General features: G+C 42.9%; 1 protein-coding gene across 5 annotated transcripts in view; it reads right to left on the reverse strand.

Annotated features, from left to right (window-relative positions):
• Positions 1-23725, reverse strand: part of LOC146510784 (protein NLRC3-like) — a 161617-nt gene that overhangs the window by 5963 nt on the left and 131929 nt on the right. For 2 of the 5 annotated variants that reach the window (XM_085172659.1, XM_085172655.1), the window contains 7 exons: positions 11476-11592; positions 8626-8704; positions 8262-8463; positions 6351-8121; positions 4583-4756; positions 562-735; positions 119-292 (listed from right to left, as the gene is read on the reverse strand). In XM_085172659.1, the coding sequence (XP_085028785.1) occupies positions 119-292; positions 562-735; positions 4583-4756; positions 6351-8121; positions 8262-8463; positions 8626-8704; positions 11476-11592 (2691 nt within the window). Of the gene's footprint in view, positions 1-118; positions 293-561; positions 736-4582; positions 4757-6346; positions 8122-8261; positions 8464-8625; positions 8705-11475; positions 11593-19829; positions 19932-20015; positions 20148-23725 lie in introns of those variants that run through there. The other 3 variants (XM_085172656.1, XM_085172657.1, XM_085172660.1) reach the window with 3 other exon arrangements.

Here is a 23725-nt window from a genome sequence, read left to right on the forward strand (position 1 = left end):
AGAAATGTCTAATATTTACTTATAGCACAAAGATACAACAGCAAATGGATACATTTCAGCTTGTTGGTAATTTTTTCTTAATCACTGAAAAAGAAATGTAAACATCATTTAATCAGACCTTAGTTTCTCCAGTTTACAGTGCTGACTTGCTATTCCAGTACACAAAAGCTTCACTCCTGAATCCTGTAGGTCATTGTTACTCATGTCCAGCTCTCTCAGACTAGAGGACTGGGAGCTCACAACTGTTGACAGATCTTCACAGCTTGTCTCTGTTAGGTTACAGCCAGTCAGTCTGAAAGATTTTGAAAACACAGAGAAATAACACATTTATTAAAGTGTATTCATGGTACAGTGAGGAGTTACTAGATTTGGCAATATGTAATGTTATCCCGTTCTTGTGTGAATTCTGGCTTGAATATTAAACCATGTTAGCCACATTAGAAATGTCAATTTTTTACTAATAACACAAAGATACAACAATACACGCATAAAGATCAGCTTCTTAGTAACTTGTATTTTTCTCAATCATTGACAAAAAGTGTAAATATATCTTGAACTAACTTTAGAGTTTCTAGTTTGCAGTGTTGACTTTCTACTCCAACACACAGAAGTTTCGCTCCTGAATCCTGTAGGTTATTATTACTCAAGTCCAGCTCTCTCAGACTGGAGGACGGAGAGTTCATAACAGATGACAGATGTTCACAGATTTTCTCTGTCAGGCTACAGTCAGTTAGTCTGAAAAATTATGAACACAAAGACAAATAACCCAGTTATTAAAGTGTATTTATGGTACAGCAAGTAGTAACTAGATTTGGCAATATGTAATGATTTGTGTGTGTGTGTGTGTGTGTGTGCGTGTGTGTGTGTGTGTGTGTGTGTTCCGTCATGAATTCTGACCTGATTGTTAAACTAAATTAGCCAAGTAAGAAATTTCACATTTTTACTAAGAACACAACAATAAAACAACAGAAAGATAAACATTAGTTTCTTTGTGATTTTTTTTCACAATCTTTAAAAACAAAAATGTAAATATCACTTGAACTGACTGTTATGGGGTGACAGAAAAGAAACAAACACACGGAGCCAAAGACAAAAAACACAGGGAGCAAAAAACCCAAAACAGAACAAAACAGCACAGCGGCCCAGCAACAGTCCAAAAGAAAACAGACAAAAGCCCATGAAAGGTGCATAGGCCCAGGCAACAGTCCCGAAAAAAGTTCAGGAGGCCGGCCCGGAGGCTGACGGCACAACAGTCCAAACCCGGGTAGTTCAGGGGGGCGGCCCGGAGGCAGGCGGCCCAAAAGCCAAGAGGACAGTTCAGGGGGCCGGCCGGGCGGGAGGCACCGGCGGCGACGGAGCAGGTCAGGAGGCCGGCCGGGCGGGAGGCACCGGCGGCGCAGGTCAGGAAGCCAGCCGGGCGGTCCAAACCCGGGCAGTTCAGGGGGCCGGCCGGGCGGGAGGCACCGGCGGAGCAGGTCAGGAGGCCGGCCGGGCGGGAGGCACCGGCGGCGACCGGTGCGACCGAGCAGGTCAGGAGGCCGGCCGGGCGGGAGGCGCCGGCGGCGACCGAGCAGGTCCGGAGGCCGGCTGGGCGGGAGGCGCCGGCAGCGACGCAGGTCAGGAGGCCGTCCGTAACGGTAATGATGTCCAGTCATCGGCCCGGAAAGTGGCCAAACAGGCCGGACAGGACGAGCAGGACGAGCAGGCCGGACAGGACGAGCAGGACGAGCAGGACGGACAGGACGAGCAGGCCGGACAGGACCAGACGGCACGGGGACCTCAGGCACAGGCGAAGATAGACGGAGCGAGGCAGGACCAGGCAAAGACACGGGGGCCGGACCAGGCGACGCAGAGGCTGAAGCTGAAGCTGGACCAGGCGAGGGCGAAGACTCGGAGGCTGGACCAGGCGAGGGCGAAGACTCGGAGGCTGGACCAGGCGAGGGCGAAGACTCGGAGGCTGGACCAGGCGAGGGCGGCGCTGCAGGCGACGCAGGTCGCTGGACGGGCCCCTCGGACCCTCCAGCGGAGGCAGGCGGCAGGACGGGCCCCTCGGACCCTCCAGCGGGAACAGGCGGCAGGACGGGCCCCTCGGACCCTCCAGCGGGAACAGGCGGCTGAAGCGGTCCCTCGGACCCTCCAGCGGGAACAGGAGGCCGGACGGGCCCCTCGGACCTTCCAGCGGGAACAGGCGGCAGGACGGGCCCCTCGGACCCTCCAGCGGGAACAGGCGGCAGGACGGGCCCCTCGGACCCTCCAGCGGGAACAGGCGGCAGGACGGGCCCCTCGGACCCTCCAGCGGGAACAGGCGGCTGGACGGGCCCCTTAGGCCCTCCGGCTGACGAGGCATGAGGCTGGACGGGCTCCTCGGGCCCTCCAGCTGACGTGGCATGAGGCTGGACGGGCTCCTCGGGCCCTCCAGCTGACGTGGCATGAGGCTGGACGGGCTCCTCGGGCCCTCCAGCTGACGTGGCCTGAGGCTGGACGGGCTCCTCGGGCCCTCCAGCTGACGAGGCATGAGGCTGGACGGGCTCCTCGGGCCCTCCAGCTGACGCCGAAGCAGGACCAGTAGGGACAGAGACTACTGGCTGAACAGAAGACTGAGCGGGTGGTGGAACAAATGGCGGAGCTGAACACTGGGGAGATGGCTGTACTGCACAGTGGGCAAAGGGCTGATCTAACGGAAACACAGGAAAATGAACTATGGACTGGGCTGCTAACAGAGCTAATGACTGAGCTATGGACTGAAATGCATGCAGTAGTGATGGTGGTGATGATGGTTGCTGACTTAACTCTGAGACTCCAGAACACAAGGACAGGGGCTGGATAGGCTCGCCTGAGCCTCCAGCAGACACAGGAATGGGTGCAGACACCCGCCGGACACGAGCCGCTCCCACCCGAGGAGTAGGTACGGGTGCAGAGGTGGGCTGTGTCCCAGCTGGCCTCACCCTGGGAACCGGGACAGGTAGCGGCGACAGCTGGGCAGCTGCTGTCCCCACCCGAGGAGCTGGTACGGGTGCAGGGACTGGCAGAGCCTCAGCCGGCCTGGGAACCGGAGCACAGACGAGCTGGACCTCAGCCTCCCTCACCCGAGGAACCGATACGGGTGCAGGGGTATGCTGGGTCCGAGCTGCCCTGGGAGCAGTAACACAAGGGGGCAGAGGAGGTGGCTCAGAAAAAACAGTCTTAAAAAAACGGGCAGGCTCAGAGTTAATATATACTGGGTCAACAAAAACAGACCTATCAAAAATGAATTTTGCATCTCTTCCACCATGTTTTACAGTCTTTGTTTTAGCAGTTTTTAAAGTCCTTGGGTTAACAGTCTTAGAGTGAACTGACTTGGGGATGACTGGACCAGACTTGACAAAACCAGAACTGCCAGGACTTGAACTGTGTGTGTTAGACCTGCTACGATTGCTCACAGTTTTTCCTTTAACAGCCTTTGGCGAGTGCTTATTATCTTTGGCTTCTCCCTGTTCAGAGGGAGCAAAACGAAAAGGCTTTTCCCAGTCTATGTCATCATCCAAAAGGGAGACTCCAACAGTGTCTGGAGTGAGTTTATTGTCCTTTTCAGTTATGGTTTCAGGTGGGATGTGTGAAAAGCAGTCATTATAACTCACCAGTGGAAGTTGCTCGGCAGGTGAAAAGTGACGGCGGCGTGAGCGTCGCTTCCTCCGAGGTGAGGAAGCTGACGGGGCATACAGCTGAGCCTCTGACGTGCGGGACGGCAATGCAGAGGCTAGAGCGTGAGCATCCGAAGAAAAACGGAGCACTCCCACCTGAAGCGGCCGAGGCTTGGGGGTGAGCGGGGCAGCAGGCGGAGGCTTTTGGCAACTTCGGGGACCTCCAAAAGCCAGCCGAGTTCCGCGGAATATGTGCTCAAAATCCGGAGTGCGCCACGGCTTCCAGCGGAGCTCCTCCTCCAGCTGGGCGATGGCTGCCTCCTGACGCTCATACAGCTCACTGTCTGCTGGGTCCATGTAATGGTCGCGATCTTCTGTTATGGGGTGGCTGCGTGCAGGCAGGAGAAGGACCCAAAGTGCAGACTCCGGAGACAAAACTTAAACTCAAAAACCGCTTTAATCTTAAACTCAAATAACATAACAGGGAAAAACAAAATAAACTTACACCGAAGGAATGAAAAAACACACAGCTAACTAAACGGTAGATCGCGACAATGACAAACTGAAACACAGGGCTTAAATACATAGAGGGAGCAATCAGGGAATGGACAACAGGAGGGAAACACAGCTGGGGCAAATCAGAACTGACGAGACAAGGAAGCGTAAACTGAACACACTGAGAAGAGACAGAAACCTTCAAAGTAAAACAGGAAACACAAAACACAGACTGAACAAAAGACACAGACTCACATGCAGGCACTACAACAGAGGGAACAGAGACGTGGGACCAGGGCAGACACAGACTGGACACGGGGATACAGCAGACAGGGGAGACAGCAACCAAGGATTACACGGAGACAAACCATAAGACCTGACTCACAAAAACCCAAAGACTAAAAATTATAAATAATATAATAAACTCAAAAGCCCTGGGTCAACGACCCAGGCATCCTAACACTGACCTTAGAGTTTCTAGTTTGCAGTGTTGACTTCCTATCCCAACGCACAGAAGCTTCACTCCTGAATCCTGTAGGTTATTGTTACTCAGGTCCAGCTCTTTCAGACTAGAGGACTGAGAGCTAACAACTGAGGACAGGGTTTCAAGGCTTCTCTCTGAGAGGTTACAGCCACTCAGTCTGATAAGACAATAAGAGCAAACAAGAAAATTATTTGTATTATTTATTATATAATTTAGATAAATTTTTATTTATTTTTCAGAGAAATATCAGACAGTTCATTTATAGAGATCATGTTGGGAGGGGGTGGGGGTAGGTGGGGAGGTTTCAGCTAAATCATTCTTCATCAATCCCTTATTTATGTGTACAGCAAGTATAGTAAGCCACACCAGGCTACACAGTGAAAACCAAAGAAACACAAGAAACACAAGTTTGCATTACATACTTTGCTGTGGCATGCTGGTCAACTGACAAAACACAAAGTGCGAAGTATCAAGAAATAACTGGGCTTATTCAGCCCTCCAGTAGCAGAGGCGGGAGGGAGAATATCTGATTTAACAGGATGTACTACCATGTCTATTATTTAAATAAATATAGGATGTGTGATATCCACAGAAACGTCACAATTTCAGTTTTGAAGCTCAGATTCTTTCAGAATCTAAACAACAAACTATTAAAACAACAAATGACTAAAGAGCAGGTAAACTGATTTTGAATAAAGATCTAAAAACAAAAATCCCGTGGTTCTGTTAATTTTTTTTCAAAAACCACTTTCTACAAAAAAAACAAAACAACTCAATTTCTTTTATTGAATACTAAAGAAATTTCAACTTTGATAGATTATGACAAATTGCAAAATAATTTGCTGTCTCAAATCAACAGTCTGTAAAGTTCTGTTTCGCTTCAGCAGTATTGACCTTTGCACAGGTAATGTCCATTTGTTGATTCATTGTTTTCTTCATTTTTTTTAATCTACTAAAGCATGTGTTATAAAAAATGAAGCAAAGAAATACTCCTTCATATTTTTGTTTTTTCCTATGGTCAGTTATTTGATACAGTTGCATCTGCTCTGATGTTTGCACTTCTGATGAACTGTCACAATGTTAGCTTTATTTTGATACCAAGATGGTTTACACAGAGATTGTAATTGCAGAAAAAAATGTCAATTTGATTTGGCCATGTCAACTTTAAGCTGTAACCTAAAAACCCCAAAGGGCTTAACATGTTATTAACACAGGGGAACCAGGTGCCTATGGCGGTCAGTAGGTGAGTAGGCAACAGGTAGGGGGTAGTTAGTCCCCCCATACTTTCCTCCTGATCCCTAATTGCTTCCCTCCTCCCACTCCATAACACAGAGGGTCATTGATGCTATGTTCCCCTGTTTTAAATGCACTTTACACTCATGACAACCACACATGAGTAGGCGGAATGAGACATGGGGTCTGTTCACACCTCCGTTCTCTGTTCACTATCGGGGGCTGGAGGCTAGAAGCAGGAGCTGGCCGTCCAGTTGGGGGTCTGGGTTGGTATTATCTTCTAATAAAACATAACTATCAAGTCAAATTACAGCAAAAGCCATAAGGGTCCACTTGGGGAAAAGTGGACTATTGATGGTTTCAGAGAACAATTTCAATAGCTACATGGACAAACAGGACAGGAACAAAATATAAAAAATTTAAATAAACAAAACACACATGATCAGACACATTAGTTCATCATTTAACAAGGCTATTAACCGCAATTAATGTGAATGCTACTGTGACATACAACTTACAGAGCTTTGTTGGAGGCTTTGACCACTGGCAGCAGCCTCAGAAGAGCCTCCTCTGAAGCAGAGTATTTCTTCAGGTCAAACACGTCTAGATCTTTCTCTGATGACAGCAATATGAAGGCTAGAGCTGACCACTGAGCAGGAGACGGTTTATTTGTGGAGAGACTTCCTGATCTCAGGGACTGTTGGATCTCCTCCACTAGAGAATGATCATTCAGTTCATTCAGACAGTGGAGCAGATTGATGCTTTTCTCTGCAGACAGATTCTCACTAAGCTTCTCCTTGATGTACTGGACTGTTTCCTGATTGGTAAGTGAACTACTTCCTGTCTGTGTCAACAGGCCTCGTAGGAGATTCCGATTGGTCTGCAGTGAAAGACCCAGGAGGAAACGGAGGAACAAATCTAGGTGTCCATTTGGACTCTGCAAGGCCTTGTCCACAGCACTCTGGTATAAGTGTGTTTCTCCAGATTCTCTTGTTTCAGACTTCACAAAGGTTGTTTTTTGTTCTTCCAGCAGATTGAGTCCAGACTTGACTAAGGTGAGATGGATATGAAGAGCAGCTAGAAACTCCTGAAAACTTAGATGGATGAAGCAGAACACCTTGTCCTGGTACAGACCTCTCTCCTCTTTAAAGATCTGTGTGAACACTCCTGCGTACACTGAGGCTGATCTGATATCGATGCCACACTCTGTCAGGTCTGATTCATAGAAGATCAGGTTTCCTTTCTGCAGCTGATCAAAAGCCAATTTTCCCAGACACTCAATCATTTTCCTGCTCTCTGGACTCCAGTGTGGATCTGTCTCAGCTCCTCCATCATACTTGACCTTCTTCCTGTACATCTCAGTCAGGGTCTTGGGCAGCTGTCCTCCCTCTCTGGTTTCCAGCACATCCTCCAGAACTGTAGCAGTGATCCAGCAGAAGACTGGGATGTGGCACATGATGTGGAGGCTTCGTGATGTCTTGATGTGGGAGATGATCCTGCTGGCCTGCTCCTCATCCATGAATCTCTTCCTGAAGTACTCCTCCTTCTGTGGGTCAGTGAACCCTCTGACCTCTGTCACCATGCCAACACAGTCAAGAGGTATCTGATTGGCTGCAGCAGGTCGTGTGGTTATCCAGAGGTGAGCAGAGGGAAGCAGTTTCCCCCTGATGAGGTTTATCAGCAGCACATCCACTGAGGTGGACTTTCTAGGGTCAGTTAGGATTGTAGTTTTGTGGAAATCCAGAGGAAGTCGACACTCATCCAGACCATCAAAGATGAACACAACCTGGAAGTGTTCAAAGCTGCAGATTCCTGCTTCTTTGGTTTCAGTAAAGAAGTGATGAACAAGTTCCACCAAGCTGAACTTTTCCTCTTTCAGCACATTCAGCTCTCTGAATGTGAATGGAAATATGAACTGGATGTCCTGGTTGGCTTTGTCTTCAGCCCAGTCCAGGGTGTATTTCTGTGATAAGACTGTTTTCCCAATGCCAGCCACTCGCTTTGTCAGCACTGTTCTGATTGGTTCATCTCTTCCAGGTGGGAGTTTAAAGATGTCTTCTTGTCTGAGTGTTGTTTCTGGTCTGTCTGGTTTCCTGGATGCTGTTTCAATCAGTCTGACCTCATGTTCATCATTGACCTCTGCAGTCTCTCCCTCTGTGATGTAGAGCTCTGTGTAGATCTGATTCAGAAGGGTTGGGTTTCCTGTTTTCACAATCCCCTCAAAGACACACTGGGACTTCTTTTTCAGCTTAGATTTAAGTTTACGTTGACAAACTTCAGCAAGATGTTCTGAATAAATAAACAAAGGATATGAATTCATGATTTACAAATTCAATATGACAACTTTGAACACATGTTGTGCATCTCTTGAGAGATTAATAAATTTTCTATTCAATCAGCAGCTCAAATATTTATTGAAATCCTCTTACTCCTCTGCAGATGGTCAGCCAGCTTCTCCTGCTTCACTCTCCTCAGGAATTCCACTGTGATCTTCACAAATGCCTCTCTGCTGCTCCTCCTCTGCTCCTCCTCCCTCTGACTCTCTAAGCATTCTGGGTAATCTAGACTCAGAACCTTCTGGATCTTCTTCAGCTCGTTCTTCACAAAAGTGATGATGTTGTCCTCCAGCAGCTGGAACAGAATACTTTATGAATGAGCCAATCAGACGGAAATCATGGAGCCAAACATCAGATCCATGTTGGACACACTGACAATCCACTGGTCTACAAAGAGCAGCATGGAGAGGACTGTGAACAGAATAGATGTGAAAGTACTTGTTGTATAAGTACAGACCATAAATATGGAGTCCAGGTGTGTTTGATGCTGCTGGGCAGACTGATCACTGGGAACCTCTGAGTTCTGCTGGTCCACTCTGTGGAGGAATCATGAAGAATCAGTGCAAGCACAGGATAAAGATCCAATATTCTTCTGGTAAGGGGCAATCCTTAAACAACGTCACATGAATCAACTTAGTCAACCCTTAAACTTCTGAAAACATTGGGCATTTTTAGTCCGTTTTAAATCCTTACTGATGTCCAGCATGTCGAGTCTTTTCTTAAATTAAACAAAATAAAATTACTGTCTGCTCACTGCTCATGGACACATTGATAGTTTAGTTTATCCATCTTTTTCTTAATAAAGACTGGATACAGTCTGTACTGCACAAACTCACAGTTTCTGTTTTTTGAGAATCAGTGTCATGAGTCATATTTTTATTGAAGTGGAGCAGTGTTGAATTATTTTTTTTATCTTTAAAACTGGTGGCCCCACATTATTTTATACAGCACAACTGCCTCATGGTTTTTGTCAGATATTTGTGTTTCATCCTTTGGTTGCATGCAGCATAGGTCTGAAAGTAGTATGTAACACTCTGATGATGATGAGATGACTGAACTGGCTGGCTAGACTGGACACACGGATGGTGTAGACAACATCAATGACACGACAAAGGACTTAAGATGAGTGATTAGAAACCAGTGAGTACACAGCTGAACTTAGTCTGACTAATGATACATGGAATTAACCAGAACACAATACACAGGTGACATGCTGGGACAGAAAACAGAAAGTGAAAAACATGGATGTGGGAAATAAACTGAACATGACAAAACTGAAAACACTATGTCGACAACCCAGGGCAAAGCAGCTTGATGGGGTTTAGGTTTGGAAACTGTTCTGGCTTCTCCATGTTTTCCAGCTTACCATCTTGTCCTTTTGAGGTAGTTGAGGTAGTTCTGGCTAAAAAAAAAAGGGCATTTTTGTGTAATTCTGAAATGTACATTGTTTTTCATTTTGGGATAACCTTACCTTTTTTTAAGGTAACCACTTACCACTGTACCATTTCAAACTATTCATTGGAGTTGAAAGACTTGAATTGCAATAAATAACTAGAAACATTGGTGTGTTCTAAAACTTTTGACAAGTAGTCTACGCTGTTGATGGACAATAAAACCAAATATTAAACAACTGCAGTTTAAAATGGTGCTTATGTTGCTGCCATGGTGTAACTTGGTTTAACACAGTTACTGAACTGTCTGTTAAACTGACAAATCGCATAAGAACCCCTCTCCCTTTGGGAAGCACTTCCATAGAGTCTAAATTAAGTTGATTTGCCCATCTGAGATTCCCGTCTGAGCGTAAAGAGCTACCTGTAAGAGAGCATTAAAAACTGTTGCAGAACATGCAAAGCAGAGACCCATCAGATACCTAACGTCCAAATCGACAGAGAAACAAGCCCAGTGTTTCAACATCGGAAGAAAGAACTGCTCTCATGGCTAGAGATCAATGAGATATAACACAAATGCTACAGTAAGTGGGAGCAAGGGCGACAGTTTAGAGGAGGCAATATCATCATCACCCCCACCCAAGTTTGGGTACCATGCTCCAAGTGCAATGGAAGAAGGAGCGAGCATGGGGTTATGTTTTTTCATGAACACAGAAAAGTGAACCAGAGTACAATTCCTTGTTTTTATGTATAACCTTGGTGAAATAAAGAAGAGTCGTATCACTTTATAGAGGTCATCATGTCCTACCACATGCTGCTTTTGACAGCTTTTTGACAGGTTGGCCATCGTAACGTTCTCAGAGTCCTGCCCACCTTAAAGGTTTTGCTAACTTTGACCTGTTTATCTGCAGTGTGTAACATGTTGACCTATTTTTGCATCAGCCACTAGATTGCACTGGGTTGCAGCAGAGTATGCAACTGACCGGTGAGCAAGAAAAAAAGAAAAAAGAATGAGAAAAGAATAAAAAGGGGAATCTGAGCAGAGATCGGTGTGTGCGTGTATTTTAGTAAGAGGCTTGATAAAAGGCCAAGGACAGTGCACAGTGGACTTCATAATCACACCAAGGGCCAAACCAGGGTCAGCACACAAAATAAGAGAGTGATGCTGGTCTTACCAGTTAATTCAACTCAGCAAGTCTAACAATACAACCTGTGTGGACAGATGGATGTTTGGAGCTTGCAGACATTGATCCATTTTCTTCCACTTATATCAGGGTCACAGGTGTAGCAGATTAAGCAGAGGAGACCAGACGTCCCTCTCCCCGGCTACCTCCTCTAGCTTGTCCAGGAGAACACCAAGGCTATCCTAGGCCAACTAGCCTACACTGCAAAAACTCAAAATCTTGTAATAAGTAAGTATATTTGTCTTATTTCTAGTCTAAATATCCCATTACACTTAAAATAAGACACAATCCACTAAAGAGTATCATTTCAGTAAGATATATGAACTTGTTTTACACTGAATTTTGAAACTTTATTTTCTACATTTTAGCAGATTACAGTTTGATTGTTACTGGATGGATTTTCAGAAAAGTGGAGAAAAGTGGAGAGTGACTTTAGTTTGTAGAAGTTAAAAATAATAACCAGTGTTTGAGTCTCTGAGTTTTATGAATAAAAGTGAAATCTGTGCAGCAAAGTTACAGCACAACATTGCTGATGGAAGAAAACATGAGCACGAGCATCACTACCTGTTTGCGGAAGTGGATTTTCAGCTGTTTACAAACCACAGACTTGTTTTTAATAGACAGTATAAATGGGATTGAGGGAATGACGTGTTTGTACTGCCATTTATATCCAACAACATCAAGCAGTTAAGTCAAAGAGTTCAAATCAAAGAGTTCGTGTTACTAACAGCTCACCTCTCTGCAGCAGACAGAGGCTGGACTTTAAAATAAATGAAGCGATCTTTAGACGCGTCACTCTTTAAGGACACACAGCTGGGTGCAGGTCCAGGTCCAGCAGGTCTCCCATAGATCCTGTTAGAGAAGAAAAATGTGTTTTTCATTTGCAGTCACAGAACCTATTGAAGACTTAGAAAACATTCATTCATTATCCTAAAGAGAAACTGGTTTGCAGGCTAAACATAAGCAGTGTAAGTCTCGGCATTGTAAGAACAGAGCACCACTCAGAGATAAACACTGTCATTTACACTGTTCAGGATTATGGTCGTACTGTGAGCAGCTGGAGTTTAAATGTATTGTATTATATGTATGTAAGAATTCCTCTGGGTTATTCAACGAAAAGGCTGAGGATGAGTTGATTAGAGCACAGAGTTTAAATACATGGACTGAACCATGTGACTTTTACAGACAGCTGGGACCAGAGTCTAGCTTTGCATGAACAGTTTCTAACTGGAAGCTGTAAAATAACAGATCAAAGACCAGTGAGAGTTTATACTGTTGAAATAGAAACAAAATTTCCAGTGCACATTAATTTATGCATCACAATCCCAGGATATACAAAAAAAAGCAGTTCAGGTTTGGCTTTAATCCAGATCTGCATCAGCAACATGTATGGCTGGATTATTTTCCTTTAGGGTTAACTTAGATTTTTAAGTTAATCAGTTCTAAGTTATCCACTCAGTTCTAATATCTTAATGTAACTAGGTGCAGTTCAAATTAATGCAACCCTTTCACTCACTGGACCTACAGAGTGATCATTTAGGAATGTTCAGTGACACCTAAATGTGTTACCGGTCCAATGCCAACAAAGTGATTGGAATTAGTGCTAGAGGCACAAGATCAAGTTTCCATACAACTCAGAGAGAAACTATTTAAACTGACAATCATTTTGTAATCAGGTCTTGTGATAAGCCCTGAGAGATTATGGTCCTACTAAAATCTTTCTTTCTTAAATGGGAGGTGATCCAGCGTTAACAAAGAGGGTGGAAGCTGTGCCAGGGCTGTCTCGAGACAGTCGAGGATTTTCAATGCGAAGATCTCTAATTGGTATAAAAACCTGGCTTGTCGGCAAAATAACACAAAATACACTCTCTAGTTTTTACCTTAGCGATCAGTGCTTCAACAGCAGATTTGGTAAAGAAAACAAGGGAACAAGGTGCTAAATGACAGTATAGAAAAAAAAACTTTGACTCAGGTCTAAATAAAAACCCAAACAAATCAGATTTTAGCTACAAGGACTAAAGTTTACCTCATTACTCTCTCTTACTCTTTTTCCCTTGTCCAGTTTTCTCTTGCTTGCTCTCATCTGCTGCTTCCCCCCCCCCCCGCCCCTCCCCTCCCACTAGTGAGTGGGACTCTGGTTACAGTATGGATGGGAAGCTTGAAACAGACATGTTGACACTATGTCAAGCTTCCCAAGCGCAGATGTTTCGAAACACTGAACCACACCAGTGTTTTGAACCACACTGCTCAGAAGTTTGGTTTAAAACAACCAAGTGGCCTGACCCTGACTACACAAGGCTTTAGTGCCCCAGTTTCAACAAGTGGCATAGCTACCGCTTCTCATCATTGTCGGGCACAAGGTTTCCTATTATTTAATAACCAGACTCTATTGTAATTACTGAAATAATGTTTTTGATACTATCACTTCTATTTATTACAGAGAGAAAGTGAGAGACAGAGACTAATGACTAAGAACCATTAACTCATATTAGCATAGAGAGAGTGGCACACTAAGCTCTATAATAATTAAAATATCTCAATAAAAACGGCATCTGCTTGTGGACGCACAGGTAAGACTTGCTGGTAAAAAGCTCACCAATCTGATCACCTGAGTTTATTCCAAATACAGTGGGGCAAAAAAGTATTTAGTCAGCCACCGATTGTGCAAGTTCCCCCACTTAAAATGATGACAGAGGTCAGTAATTTGCACCAGAGGTACACTTCAACTGTGAGAGACAGAATGTGAAAAAAAAAATCCATGAATTCACATGGTAGGATTTGTAAAGAATTTATTCGTAAATCAGGGTGGAAAATAAGTATTTGGTCAATAACAAAAATACAACTCAATACTTTGTAACATAACCTTTGTTGGCAATAACAGAGGTCAAACGTTTACTATAGGTCTTTACCAGGTTTGCACACACAGTAGCTGGTATTTTGGCCCATTCCTCCATGCAGATCTTCTCAAGAGCAGTGATGTTTTGGGGCTGTCGCCGAGCAACACGGACTTTCAACTCCCGCCACAGATTTTCTATGGGGTTGAGGTCTGGAGACTGGCTAGGCCACTCCAGGACTTTCAAATGCTTCTTACGGAGCCACTCCTTTGTTGCCCGGGCGGTGTGTTTTGGATCATTGTCATGTTGGAAGACCCAGCCTCGTTTCATCTTCAAAGTTCTCACTGATGGAAGGAGGTTTTGGCTCAAAATCTCACGATACTTGGCCCCATTCATTCTGTCCTTAACACGGATCAGTCGTCCTGTCCCCTTGGCAGAAAAACAGCCCCATAGCATGATGTTTCCACCCCCATGCTTCACAGTAGGTATGGTGTTCTTGGGATGCAACTCAGTATTCTTCTTCCTCCAAACACGACGAGTTGAGTTTATACCAAAAAGTTCTACTTTGGTTTCATCTGACCACATGACATTCTCCCAATCCTCTGCTGTATCATCCATGTGCTCTCTGGCAAACTTCAGACGGGCCTGGACATGCACTGGCTTCAGCAGCGGAACACGTCTGGCACTGCGGGATTTGATTCCCTGCCGTTGTAGTGTGTTACTGATGGTGACCTTTGTTACTTTGGTCCCAGCTCTCTGCAGGTCATTCACCAGGTCCCCCCGTGTGGTTCTGGGATCTTTGCTCACTGTTCTCATGATCATTTTGACCCCACGGGATGAGATCTTGCGTGGAGCCCCAGATCGAGGGAGATTATCAGTGGTCTTGTATGTCTTCCATTTTCTGATGATTGCTCCCACAGTTGATTTTTTCACACCAAGCTGCTTGCCTATTGTAGATTCACTCTTCCCAGTCTGGTGCAGGTCTACAATTCTTTTCCTGGTGTCCTTCGAAAGCTCTTTGGTCTTGGCCATGGCGGAGTTTGGAGTCTGACTGGTTGAGGCTGTGGACAGGTGTCTTTTATACAGATGATGAGGTCAAACAGGTGCCATTCATACAGGTAACGAGTGGGGGACAGAAAAGCTTCTTACAGAAGACGTTACAGGTCTGTGAGAGCCAGGGATTTTCCTTGTTTGAGGTGACCAAATACTTATTTTCCACCCTGATTTACGAATAAATTCTTTACAAATCCTACCATGTGAATTCATGGATTTTTTTTTCACATTCTGTCTCTCACAGTTGAAGTGTACCTCTGGTGCAAATTACTGACCTCTGTCATCATTTTAAGTGGGGGAACTTGCACAATCGGTGGCTGACTAAATACTTTTTTGCCCCACTGTAATCATTGCACTAACAGAGAAATGCTTATCATCCTTGTTCTAAGCAAAGATTTTGGGACAACCAGCAGAGCCTCTGCTGAGGACCTCAGATTATACTTTGGTTATGAATATTATGAATAGATTATGAATAATATGTGATAAGATCTGATGCCAGAGCATGATGATGGGTTACAAAAATCTAGCCTAGAGGAAATCTAACATGTATATCACCATCTTTAATGTCTTTTGGATAGACCGTGCTAATGTAACTGAGTCTTCTACACTGCATAAAACAAGACTGATTCTGGATCAGCTGGTTGTCAAAAGTGAAGTGGGGATGTTTAGAAAATTTGTTCATCTTCAGGGACAAAGCACTCAGAAGTGTTGAATATGGGTTAGCTGCAATAGGGCCAGTAATAATGACCCCGGTTTGATCTGTATTTAGCTACAAGATGTTTTGTGCCATCTAGGATTTAATTTTATGGATGTGGTCATTCAATGTGCTGAGTTCATGACTGTCACTCAGTTTAAAATAGTTGAAAGAGAAAACGGGGGGGGGGGGGGGGGGTTCCAAGTACAGACCCCGCAGAACTTAACCACAGCATCAGTCAGCATCAGGGCAAACCAGCAGATCATTGATAACTCTGAGGAGTGCTCTCAGTGTGTTTTTGTTCATTTGTTTTTGCTTTTCCCATTGTGTCAGTTCATATTTAAAAAGCAATAAAAGCTGCAGTGGGTAGCATAACATGTTTGATTTAATGCAGTGATGCTACACACTTGTAGCATTTTTTTTGTATGATAGTTTTGGATCCAGATGTTTGATGTCTGAAATTTCACCTCTAATTAAAATAAATTGTCTGTCAAAAAGTGGCTTAAAACCAGTTGAAAATGACAGTGACACCTGTGCTTGTGTGTCCTTTGAGACATTGTCTCCTACAGAGATCAATTTTAGAAACCAAGAAACATAAAAATCATTTAAATGAGACACCAACAATGCTCCCTCTAATGTTTCATGTGTCTGAGCGAACACACAAACTCCCTGAGCGTCCTTTGGACCACTGTGAGCAACATGAGACGTGTGCAATGTGGTCACACCAGCATCTAATCCATCCAAGTTACATGTTTATTAAAATAATCAAATTACACCATTTACATTTATGTTAGACTACTTTTAATTAACTGCTTTAGCCCACTTACAATAAAATTTTTAAAAAAAATCTTGTTCATGACCTGTGTAGTATGTTAACACTATTGGAAGGAAAAATAACTTGAACTCCAATTTTGAAAATACAACTTTCTTTTTTTTCTTTTTCTTTATAAAGCTCTGACTTGTATTATGAGTCTGAGTCTGTGGTCTGGGAGAGAGTCCTGTAACTCTGTCTGCAAAATACAGTATATAATGACCAATGATGGGCAATTAATTATATAGTTACTTCTTCAAAAAAGTAAAACAAAGTTTTTCGCAGCTCTTTACCTAAAAGTGCAGCCAAGGAGTTTTTTTAAATAAACATTTCAAACTATTTACAGAACAATCAGCTGTTCTGCATCAAATCTGATGCCACACAAATTATTTGTGCCACTCCCAAAAATAATTTCTGTCCACTATGAGATAAAGGAGAGCAACAGCCTGATACCTGCAGGCCTGACAACAGCAGATGTATCACTGCTGTAACACCTGTAACATTCAGCAGTCGCCTCATTGTTCTCACACACACAACAAAACTATTGACTACACTACATCATCATTTAGCCTGGAGAAATAGTTTGTTGCTTTATAAGAAAGCCCTCCGCGAAGCCAGAACAGCTTACTACTCATCACTGATTGAAGAAAATAAGAACAACCCCAGGTTTCTCTTCAGCACTGTAGCCAGGCTGACAAAAAGTCAGAGCTCTGTTGAGCCAACCATCCCTTTAACGTTAACTAGTGATGACTTCATGAACTTCTTCACAAATAAAATTTTTATCATTAGAGAAAAAATTACCAATAATCATCCCACAGATGTAATATTATCTACAGCTACTCTTAGTTCCATTGATGTTAAGTTAGACTCTTTTTTTCCAATCGATCTTTCTGAGTTAACTTCAATAATTACTTCCTCCAAACCATCAACGTGTCTTTTAGACCCCATTCCTACAAAACTGCTCAAAGAAGTCCTGCCATTGATTAATTCTTCGATCTTATATATGATCAACCTATCTCTAATAATCGGCTATGTACCACAGGCCTTCAAGGTGGCTGCAGTTAAACCTTTACTCAAAAAGCATCTCTAGACCCAGCAGTCTTAGCTAATTATAGGCCAATCTCCAACCTTCCTTTCATATCAAAAATCCTTGAAAGAGTAGTTGTCAAACAGCTAACAGATCATCTGCAGAGGAATGGTTTATTTGAAGAGTTTCAGTCAGGTTTCAGAGTTCATCACAGCACAGAAACAGCTTTATTGAAGGTTACAAATGATCTTCTTATGGCCTCTGACAGTGGACTCATCTCTGTGCTTGTCCTTCTTGACCTTAGTGCAGCATTCGATACTGTTGACCATAATATTCTATTAGAGCGATTAGAACATGCTGTAGGTATTACAGGTATTGCACTGCAGTGGTTTGTATCATATCTATCTAATAGACTCCAATTTGTGCATGTAAATGGAGAGTCCTCTCACACACTGAGGTTAATTATGGAGTTCCACAGGGTTCGGTGCTAGGACCAATTCTGTTTACATTATACATGCTTCCCCTAGGCAGCATCATTAGAAGACATAGCATACATTTTCACTGCTATGCAGATGACACCCAGCTCTATCTGTCCATGAAGCCAGATAACACACACCAATTAGTTAAACTGCAGGAATGTCTTAAAGACATAAAGACTTGGATGGCCACTAACTTTCTGCTTCTTAACTCAGATAAAACTGAGGTCATTGTACTCGGCGCTGAAAAGCTTAGAAATATGGTATCTAACCAGATTCTTACTCTGGATGGCATTACCTTGGCCTCCAGTAACACTGTGAGGAACCTTGGAGTCATTTTTGACCAGGATATGTCCTTCAACGCACATATTAAACAAATATGTAAGACTGCGTTCTTCCATTTGCGCAACATCTCTAAAATTAGAAATATCCTGTCTCAGAGTGACGCTGAAAAAACTAGTTCATGCATTTATTACTTCCAGGCTGGACTACTGCAATTCATTATTATCAGGATGTCCAAAAAACTCACTGAAAAGCCTTCAGTTAATCCAAAATGCTGCAGCAAGAGTACTGACAGGGACTAGAAGGAGAGAGCATATTTCTCCTGTTTTGGCTTCCCTTCATTGGCTTCCTGTTAAATCCAGAATTGAATTCAAAATCCTGCTCCTCACATACAAGGTCTTAAATAATCAGGCCCCATCTTATCTTAATGACCTTGTAGTACCATATCACCCTATTAGAGCACTTCGCTCCCGCTCTGCAGGCCTACTTGTTGTTCCTAGAGTATTTAAAAGTAGAATGGGAGGGAGAGCCTTCAGTTTTCAGGCCCCTCTTCTGTGGAACCAGCTTCCAGTTTGGATTCAGGAGACAGACACTATCTCTACTTTTAAGATTAGGCTTAAAACCTTCCTTTTTGCTAAAGCATATAGTTAGGGCTGGACCAGGTGACCCTGAATCCTCCCTTAGTTATGCTGCAATAGATGTAGGCTGCCGGGGGATTCCCATGATGCATTGAGTTTTTCCTTTCCAGTCACCTTTCTCACTCACTATGTATTAACAGACCTCTCTGTATTGAATCGTATCTGTTATTAATCTCTGTCTCTCTTCCACAGCATGTCTTTATCCTGTCTTCCTTCTCTCACCCCAACCGGTCGCAGCAGATGGCCGCCCCTCCCTGAGCCTGGTTCTGCCGGAGGTTTCTTCCTGTTAAAAGGGAGTTTTTCCTTCCCACTGTCGCCAAAGTGCTTGCTCATAGGGGGTCATATGATTGTTGGGCTTTTCTCTGTATCTATGAAGCGCCTTGAGGCGACATTTGTTGTGATTTGGCGCTATATAAATAAAATTGAATTGAATTGAATTGAACTACACACTAACTACACAAGACAACACACCAACTTTATATGCTAAACACGCTAAATGTCGCAAATCTCTCACATCTCAAAACACCGCCGTCACTCCTAAAACTTCCCCCTTCCTAAACAACTAAATGCTATGTTGCCATTTCATTTTTTGATTGGTCGACATGGTACATTTTTCGACCAATAGGAAAGGGTGGAGAGTTTTTTTTGGTCTTGTTTTTGCTCACAGGTGGAGAGTGCTTTGGAGCGTTTTCCTTATAAAACGCCGTTTTTATCGTTTCTTCCCGCAGTAAATAGAAACAACGACAGTATTCAGGAAGAAAACCAAACATTGCAGATATTTTATCATAACTCTGGTTTTACGTGGCCGACCAACACAATTTAAAAACTGGTATAAAGTCCACACTTTTCCCGTCAGTTGTTCCGTCTGTCCTGCTCACATCTCCAATGCTCCACGCTGTCATTAACGTGGCTTCACTCCACATCAGCCGCTTTGCTCGCTAAAACACCGGTGTCGGCACATAAGGACGCTGTCATAGCCTGTCAACGACATTGATTAGCTGTGTATATACGAATGTGAATCGCATTATTGGCTGGACTATAGGATAAGGTGGCATCGTTCTAATCCCATACTGGAGCAGCCAGTCACTTACTAACACTGCAAAACAGAATTGTTTAATTTTAATTTCAATTCAGGTTAAAAAATTTTTTCTGTGCAACACAGATTTCTGTGCACAGAGACTGTGCCAGCAGTGCGCAATTGTGCACGTACACAGCTTAGAGGGAACATTGGACACCAAACTGACATCAAAAAGTTTATATTACTAACAGATCACCTCTCTGCAGCAGACAGTTTGTATCCCTTAAAAAGAGTGAAGCGTCCAGCAGACCAGTCACTCTGTAAGGATACAGAGCTGGGTGGAGGTCCATGTGGGTTCCTGTGAATAATGATGGAGCAGTGATGTGAGTGCTGAGCTGTGACATGGAGAAGAGTCATGGACAGTTAGAGATGGTCATCTCACCTCTGAGCTTTGGTCTGGCTCTCATGTTCCCCACACAGAGTGATTTTAGAGGGAGGGACTCTCTCCTCTCTGTCCTCACACTGATCCATGCTGCTCAATTCACATCAGCTCACACACACTTTCTACCTTCACCTGCAGAGGAAACACAAATCATTCATGTACACATCAACTGAAATCCTCTATAACAAGGTGTTAAGAGATATATTCTAAAACACTTCTTCAGTAGAGAATCAGAGAGGAGAAACACACAGATTTTCTTGCTAGCAAGGGCAGCCTAGAGTGAGACTCAGAGACTCGCACTGAGGACTTGCCCTGGTCCTTTATTTATACACTTCAGTGGGTGCTTGTGTGGTGTGTGTGTGGTGTGTGTGTGTGAGGGGGGGTCAGAGTGTGATCCCATAAAGACTTCCCTAAAACTGCTGGTCTGGAAAGTCCAGCAGTTCATCAAACCAAAACCACTTAGACTGGAAACAGATATAACTACGTTAATCCTACCGTAAAACAATAAAACAAGGTACGAACTTTCTCATGCTCCTAGGATGTGGGGGTGAAAGCCAGAACACCCTGGAATGTTATAGACTTCCTAGGATGAGACATCCTTTCAATAAACACAAATGGTTTCATGCAGTATTCTACCATATACAAACTTATATCATTAAAAGATTATACTGACTACTAAGTACAATTTTCCATTGACACAAGGCTAACTGAACCTTGTGCTACATTAATATAATAATAAAATAATGTTAGCACATGGGAATAGAAATTTTGCTACAGTCTAAATTTTAATTCTAATCAATGTACTCAGCTTGACCATTGTTGTGTACGTCACAAGCAGAGGAACATAAAGGTAAGAAAAGCTGTATATTGTTGCCTAAATTGTAGAGGGTGCCCTTGCCTCTGCACCTAAACAGAAAAATGAGAACAGTCAGACATAAAGTGGAATTCAGCAGGTGGAAGAACCCTAAGAATAACCACTTGATGTAACCTAACTCTGACCATGAACACTACAGTCACTGTACTGCACTCCAGCACATGGGTCTACAGTAAATCCACAGTACCGCAACCTAACCTGTAGAGTGTTTGAATAACACAAAGGTAATTTACCTCAGTTTGTTCTGTGGGACATTTCACAATAAAAACAAAATCATAACATCACATCAAATACAGATCCAATATCTGATTCAACAATGATCATATATAAATTACATGTAAGAAGTCTATTAAAGTCTATAAAACTTGTCCTCTCCTTCACTCTCTTCTAATATGCCTACCTACATGCTTATGTAGGGTCAAACCTGTGGTTGCATTCCATTGTGCATGTAGTTGCAATTTCAGCAATCTGTATTACAAATAACAGAGGGCTTTTGTTTTGTTGTTTGGGGGTTTTGTTGGGCTTGTTTTTTTTTTTTTTTTTTTTGGGGGGGGGGTGCTTTGTTGGGAAAAATATATCTGTAATCACTTTGTTTTTTCTTTTGAAGTTTAAAATAGATCAGTGCTAAAACCATAACAATATGAAACAAATTTAATGTTTATTAATGGATTCCACAAGACTTAAAAAAATTTAACATATCACTAGAACCCCATGTAATAACCTCCATGTTTTACAAAAACCTGCCTATCTATGCAGTATTTTAACAAACGTTTTATCAACTTTAACCTTTATATTGAACCTAAACCTGTCTTCAGTTGGATTTGTGATTATTTTCAAGTTTCAACATTTTTAAATGATCAGCATCCAAAATCGCATCATCATATTCACTTCTGTTTACGCAGGCATTTTAACATCCACAGAATTTGTACATCAAGTTTGTTTTTTTAAACTCCTGCATGCTTTTGTTCAGTTTTGTTCCTGCTACTTTTAAAGGTCCTTTCTTATTGTCAGTGCTGCAAATGTGGATTTCATTCATCGCACTTGTTTTGACTTCTGAGTGTAGAGTCTATAAAAAATTTTTTTTAAAGCTTTTTTCCCTCCAGCTTCTCTGTTATTGTCATCAGTCGGCCACGCTCAGACAAATCCACCTAATATGAAGTTAATTAAATAATAACATGACTATGAATTATTGACATTTTAGTCCCTGTTGTTTTAAACCTGTATTACTGCGCGATATAATGAATCATACATTATACTGTTTTGTTATAAGCTCAGTGATTCCAGCAGGTTCTCTGGGTTATTTCCATCAATTTAGACAGTCAGCTATTACATGTATTTAGATATTCCACTTTCTGTACTCCAGATTCATCAATTTCTGTGTTTATCAAAATCTTTAACCAAACTAAAGATATCTGTGAAATGGACGGTATATTCAGTTCATGTAAATATATCTGCATTTACTCCAGGTGACATCACTCCAGTTGTTTTGATGGTGGCTCCTAATATTTAACCTACTCTTTCACATAAGAGCTGAGTAACTTAAATTTAGTTTCTTTTTTGATTCAGGTTTACTTGAGTGCACATGTATTTTTAGTTTAGTCAGTGAAGTAACTTTATGTAATTCAAAGTTCAAATAATCTTTATTTTATTCCAATTCATCTGTTAATCCCCCCCCCCCCCCTTTAAGTCAGTTTGCTTCTGATTGCTCCTCTGTTACTTCTACAAACAGTATCTGCTGCTTAGGGCCACCACTTCCTCCACGTGTCGCTGCGGAGATTCAGAAAATGAATCTGAACCTGAAAAACAGATTTTCTGTGTTTTATTGGAAATCTTTTTTTTCTTATATTTTCTCCCCTGACATGTAGATCTGTACTGTATTAGAGTTCATAGCGGGAACAAAGATCCCAGCATGATTTCTCTGTTTGGGAAATCTTCCAGTTATTTCCTTGAACCTGGTTAGTGAACTGAGTCAGTGCTAGACTGTATAAATGCTGTTTCACTGGATGCTACCACATAAAACACATTTAGCAGCTCACCATTCTCTAAGGCTACGTTCACTCTGCAGGTCTTAAAGCTCAATTCCGATTTTTTGATCAAATCTGATTTTTTTGTCTGCTTGTTCACACTACAAATAAAATGCGACAGCAAACGCGCTCTAGTGTGAACGCTCAAAGCGGCCGCATGTGCAAAAGCAGACGTCACACACAATGTGCTCCGTTTAGACCCAGAACCAAACAGTATTGTTTGACTGATGGAACCTTAATATAAAGACTTGTTTCGGACTTTACGTTTCCCAATTTTTGCTTTTAAGTTATAAAGTTGTTTTGTTATTACATATGGCCTAATAATGATCCTTATTGCTGTTTTAGAGGAGCGCTGCTTCAAAGGATAGTTACAGATTTCTGTCAGAATCTGCAGATTATACAGAACAAATAAAATGTTCACGTTTCTCCAACGTTGTCTTCCCAACTGTTTCACTGGATGGCCAGGAAGCGTTCGCGATGTCTTCTCCAGCGCTGATAATTGGCGTCTGTCTCATGTCAGTGATGTAAAAGACGGATTTAATGCGACATGACCGTTCAAACAGCAGTCGCTTTCTAAAACATCGGATATGTATCGGATTCAGCACCACATACGAAAGTGACCCAGATCGTATTTGAAAATATCCGATTGTGCCGTTCACACTGTCATACCATGATCGGATATGGGTTGCATAGGGTCAAAAAAGTCGGATTTGATGCGCTTTCGCCTGCAGTGTGAACGTAGCCTAATATGGAGAACACCAGATCTGCAGCAGGGTTTGGATTTTTGTCGTTTTATCTTGATGGCATGTGAA

This window comes from Neolamprologus multifasciatus, chromosome 9 (genome assembly GCF_963576455.1).
Source record: "Neolamprologus multifasciatus chromosome 9, fNeoMul1.2, whole genome shotgun sequence".
Lineage (NCBI taxonomy): Eukaryota > Metazoa > Chordata > Actinopteri > Cichliformes > Cichlidae > Neolamprologus > Neolamprologus multifasciatus.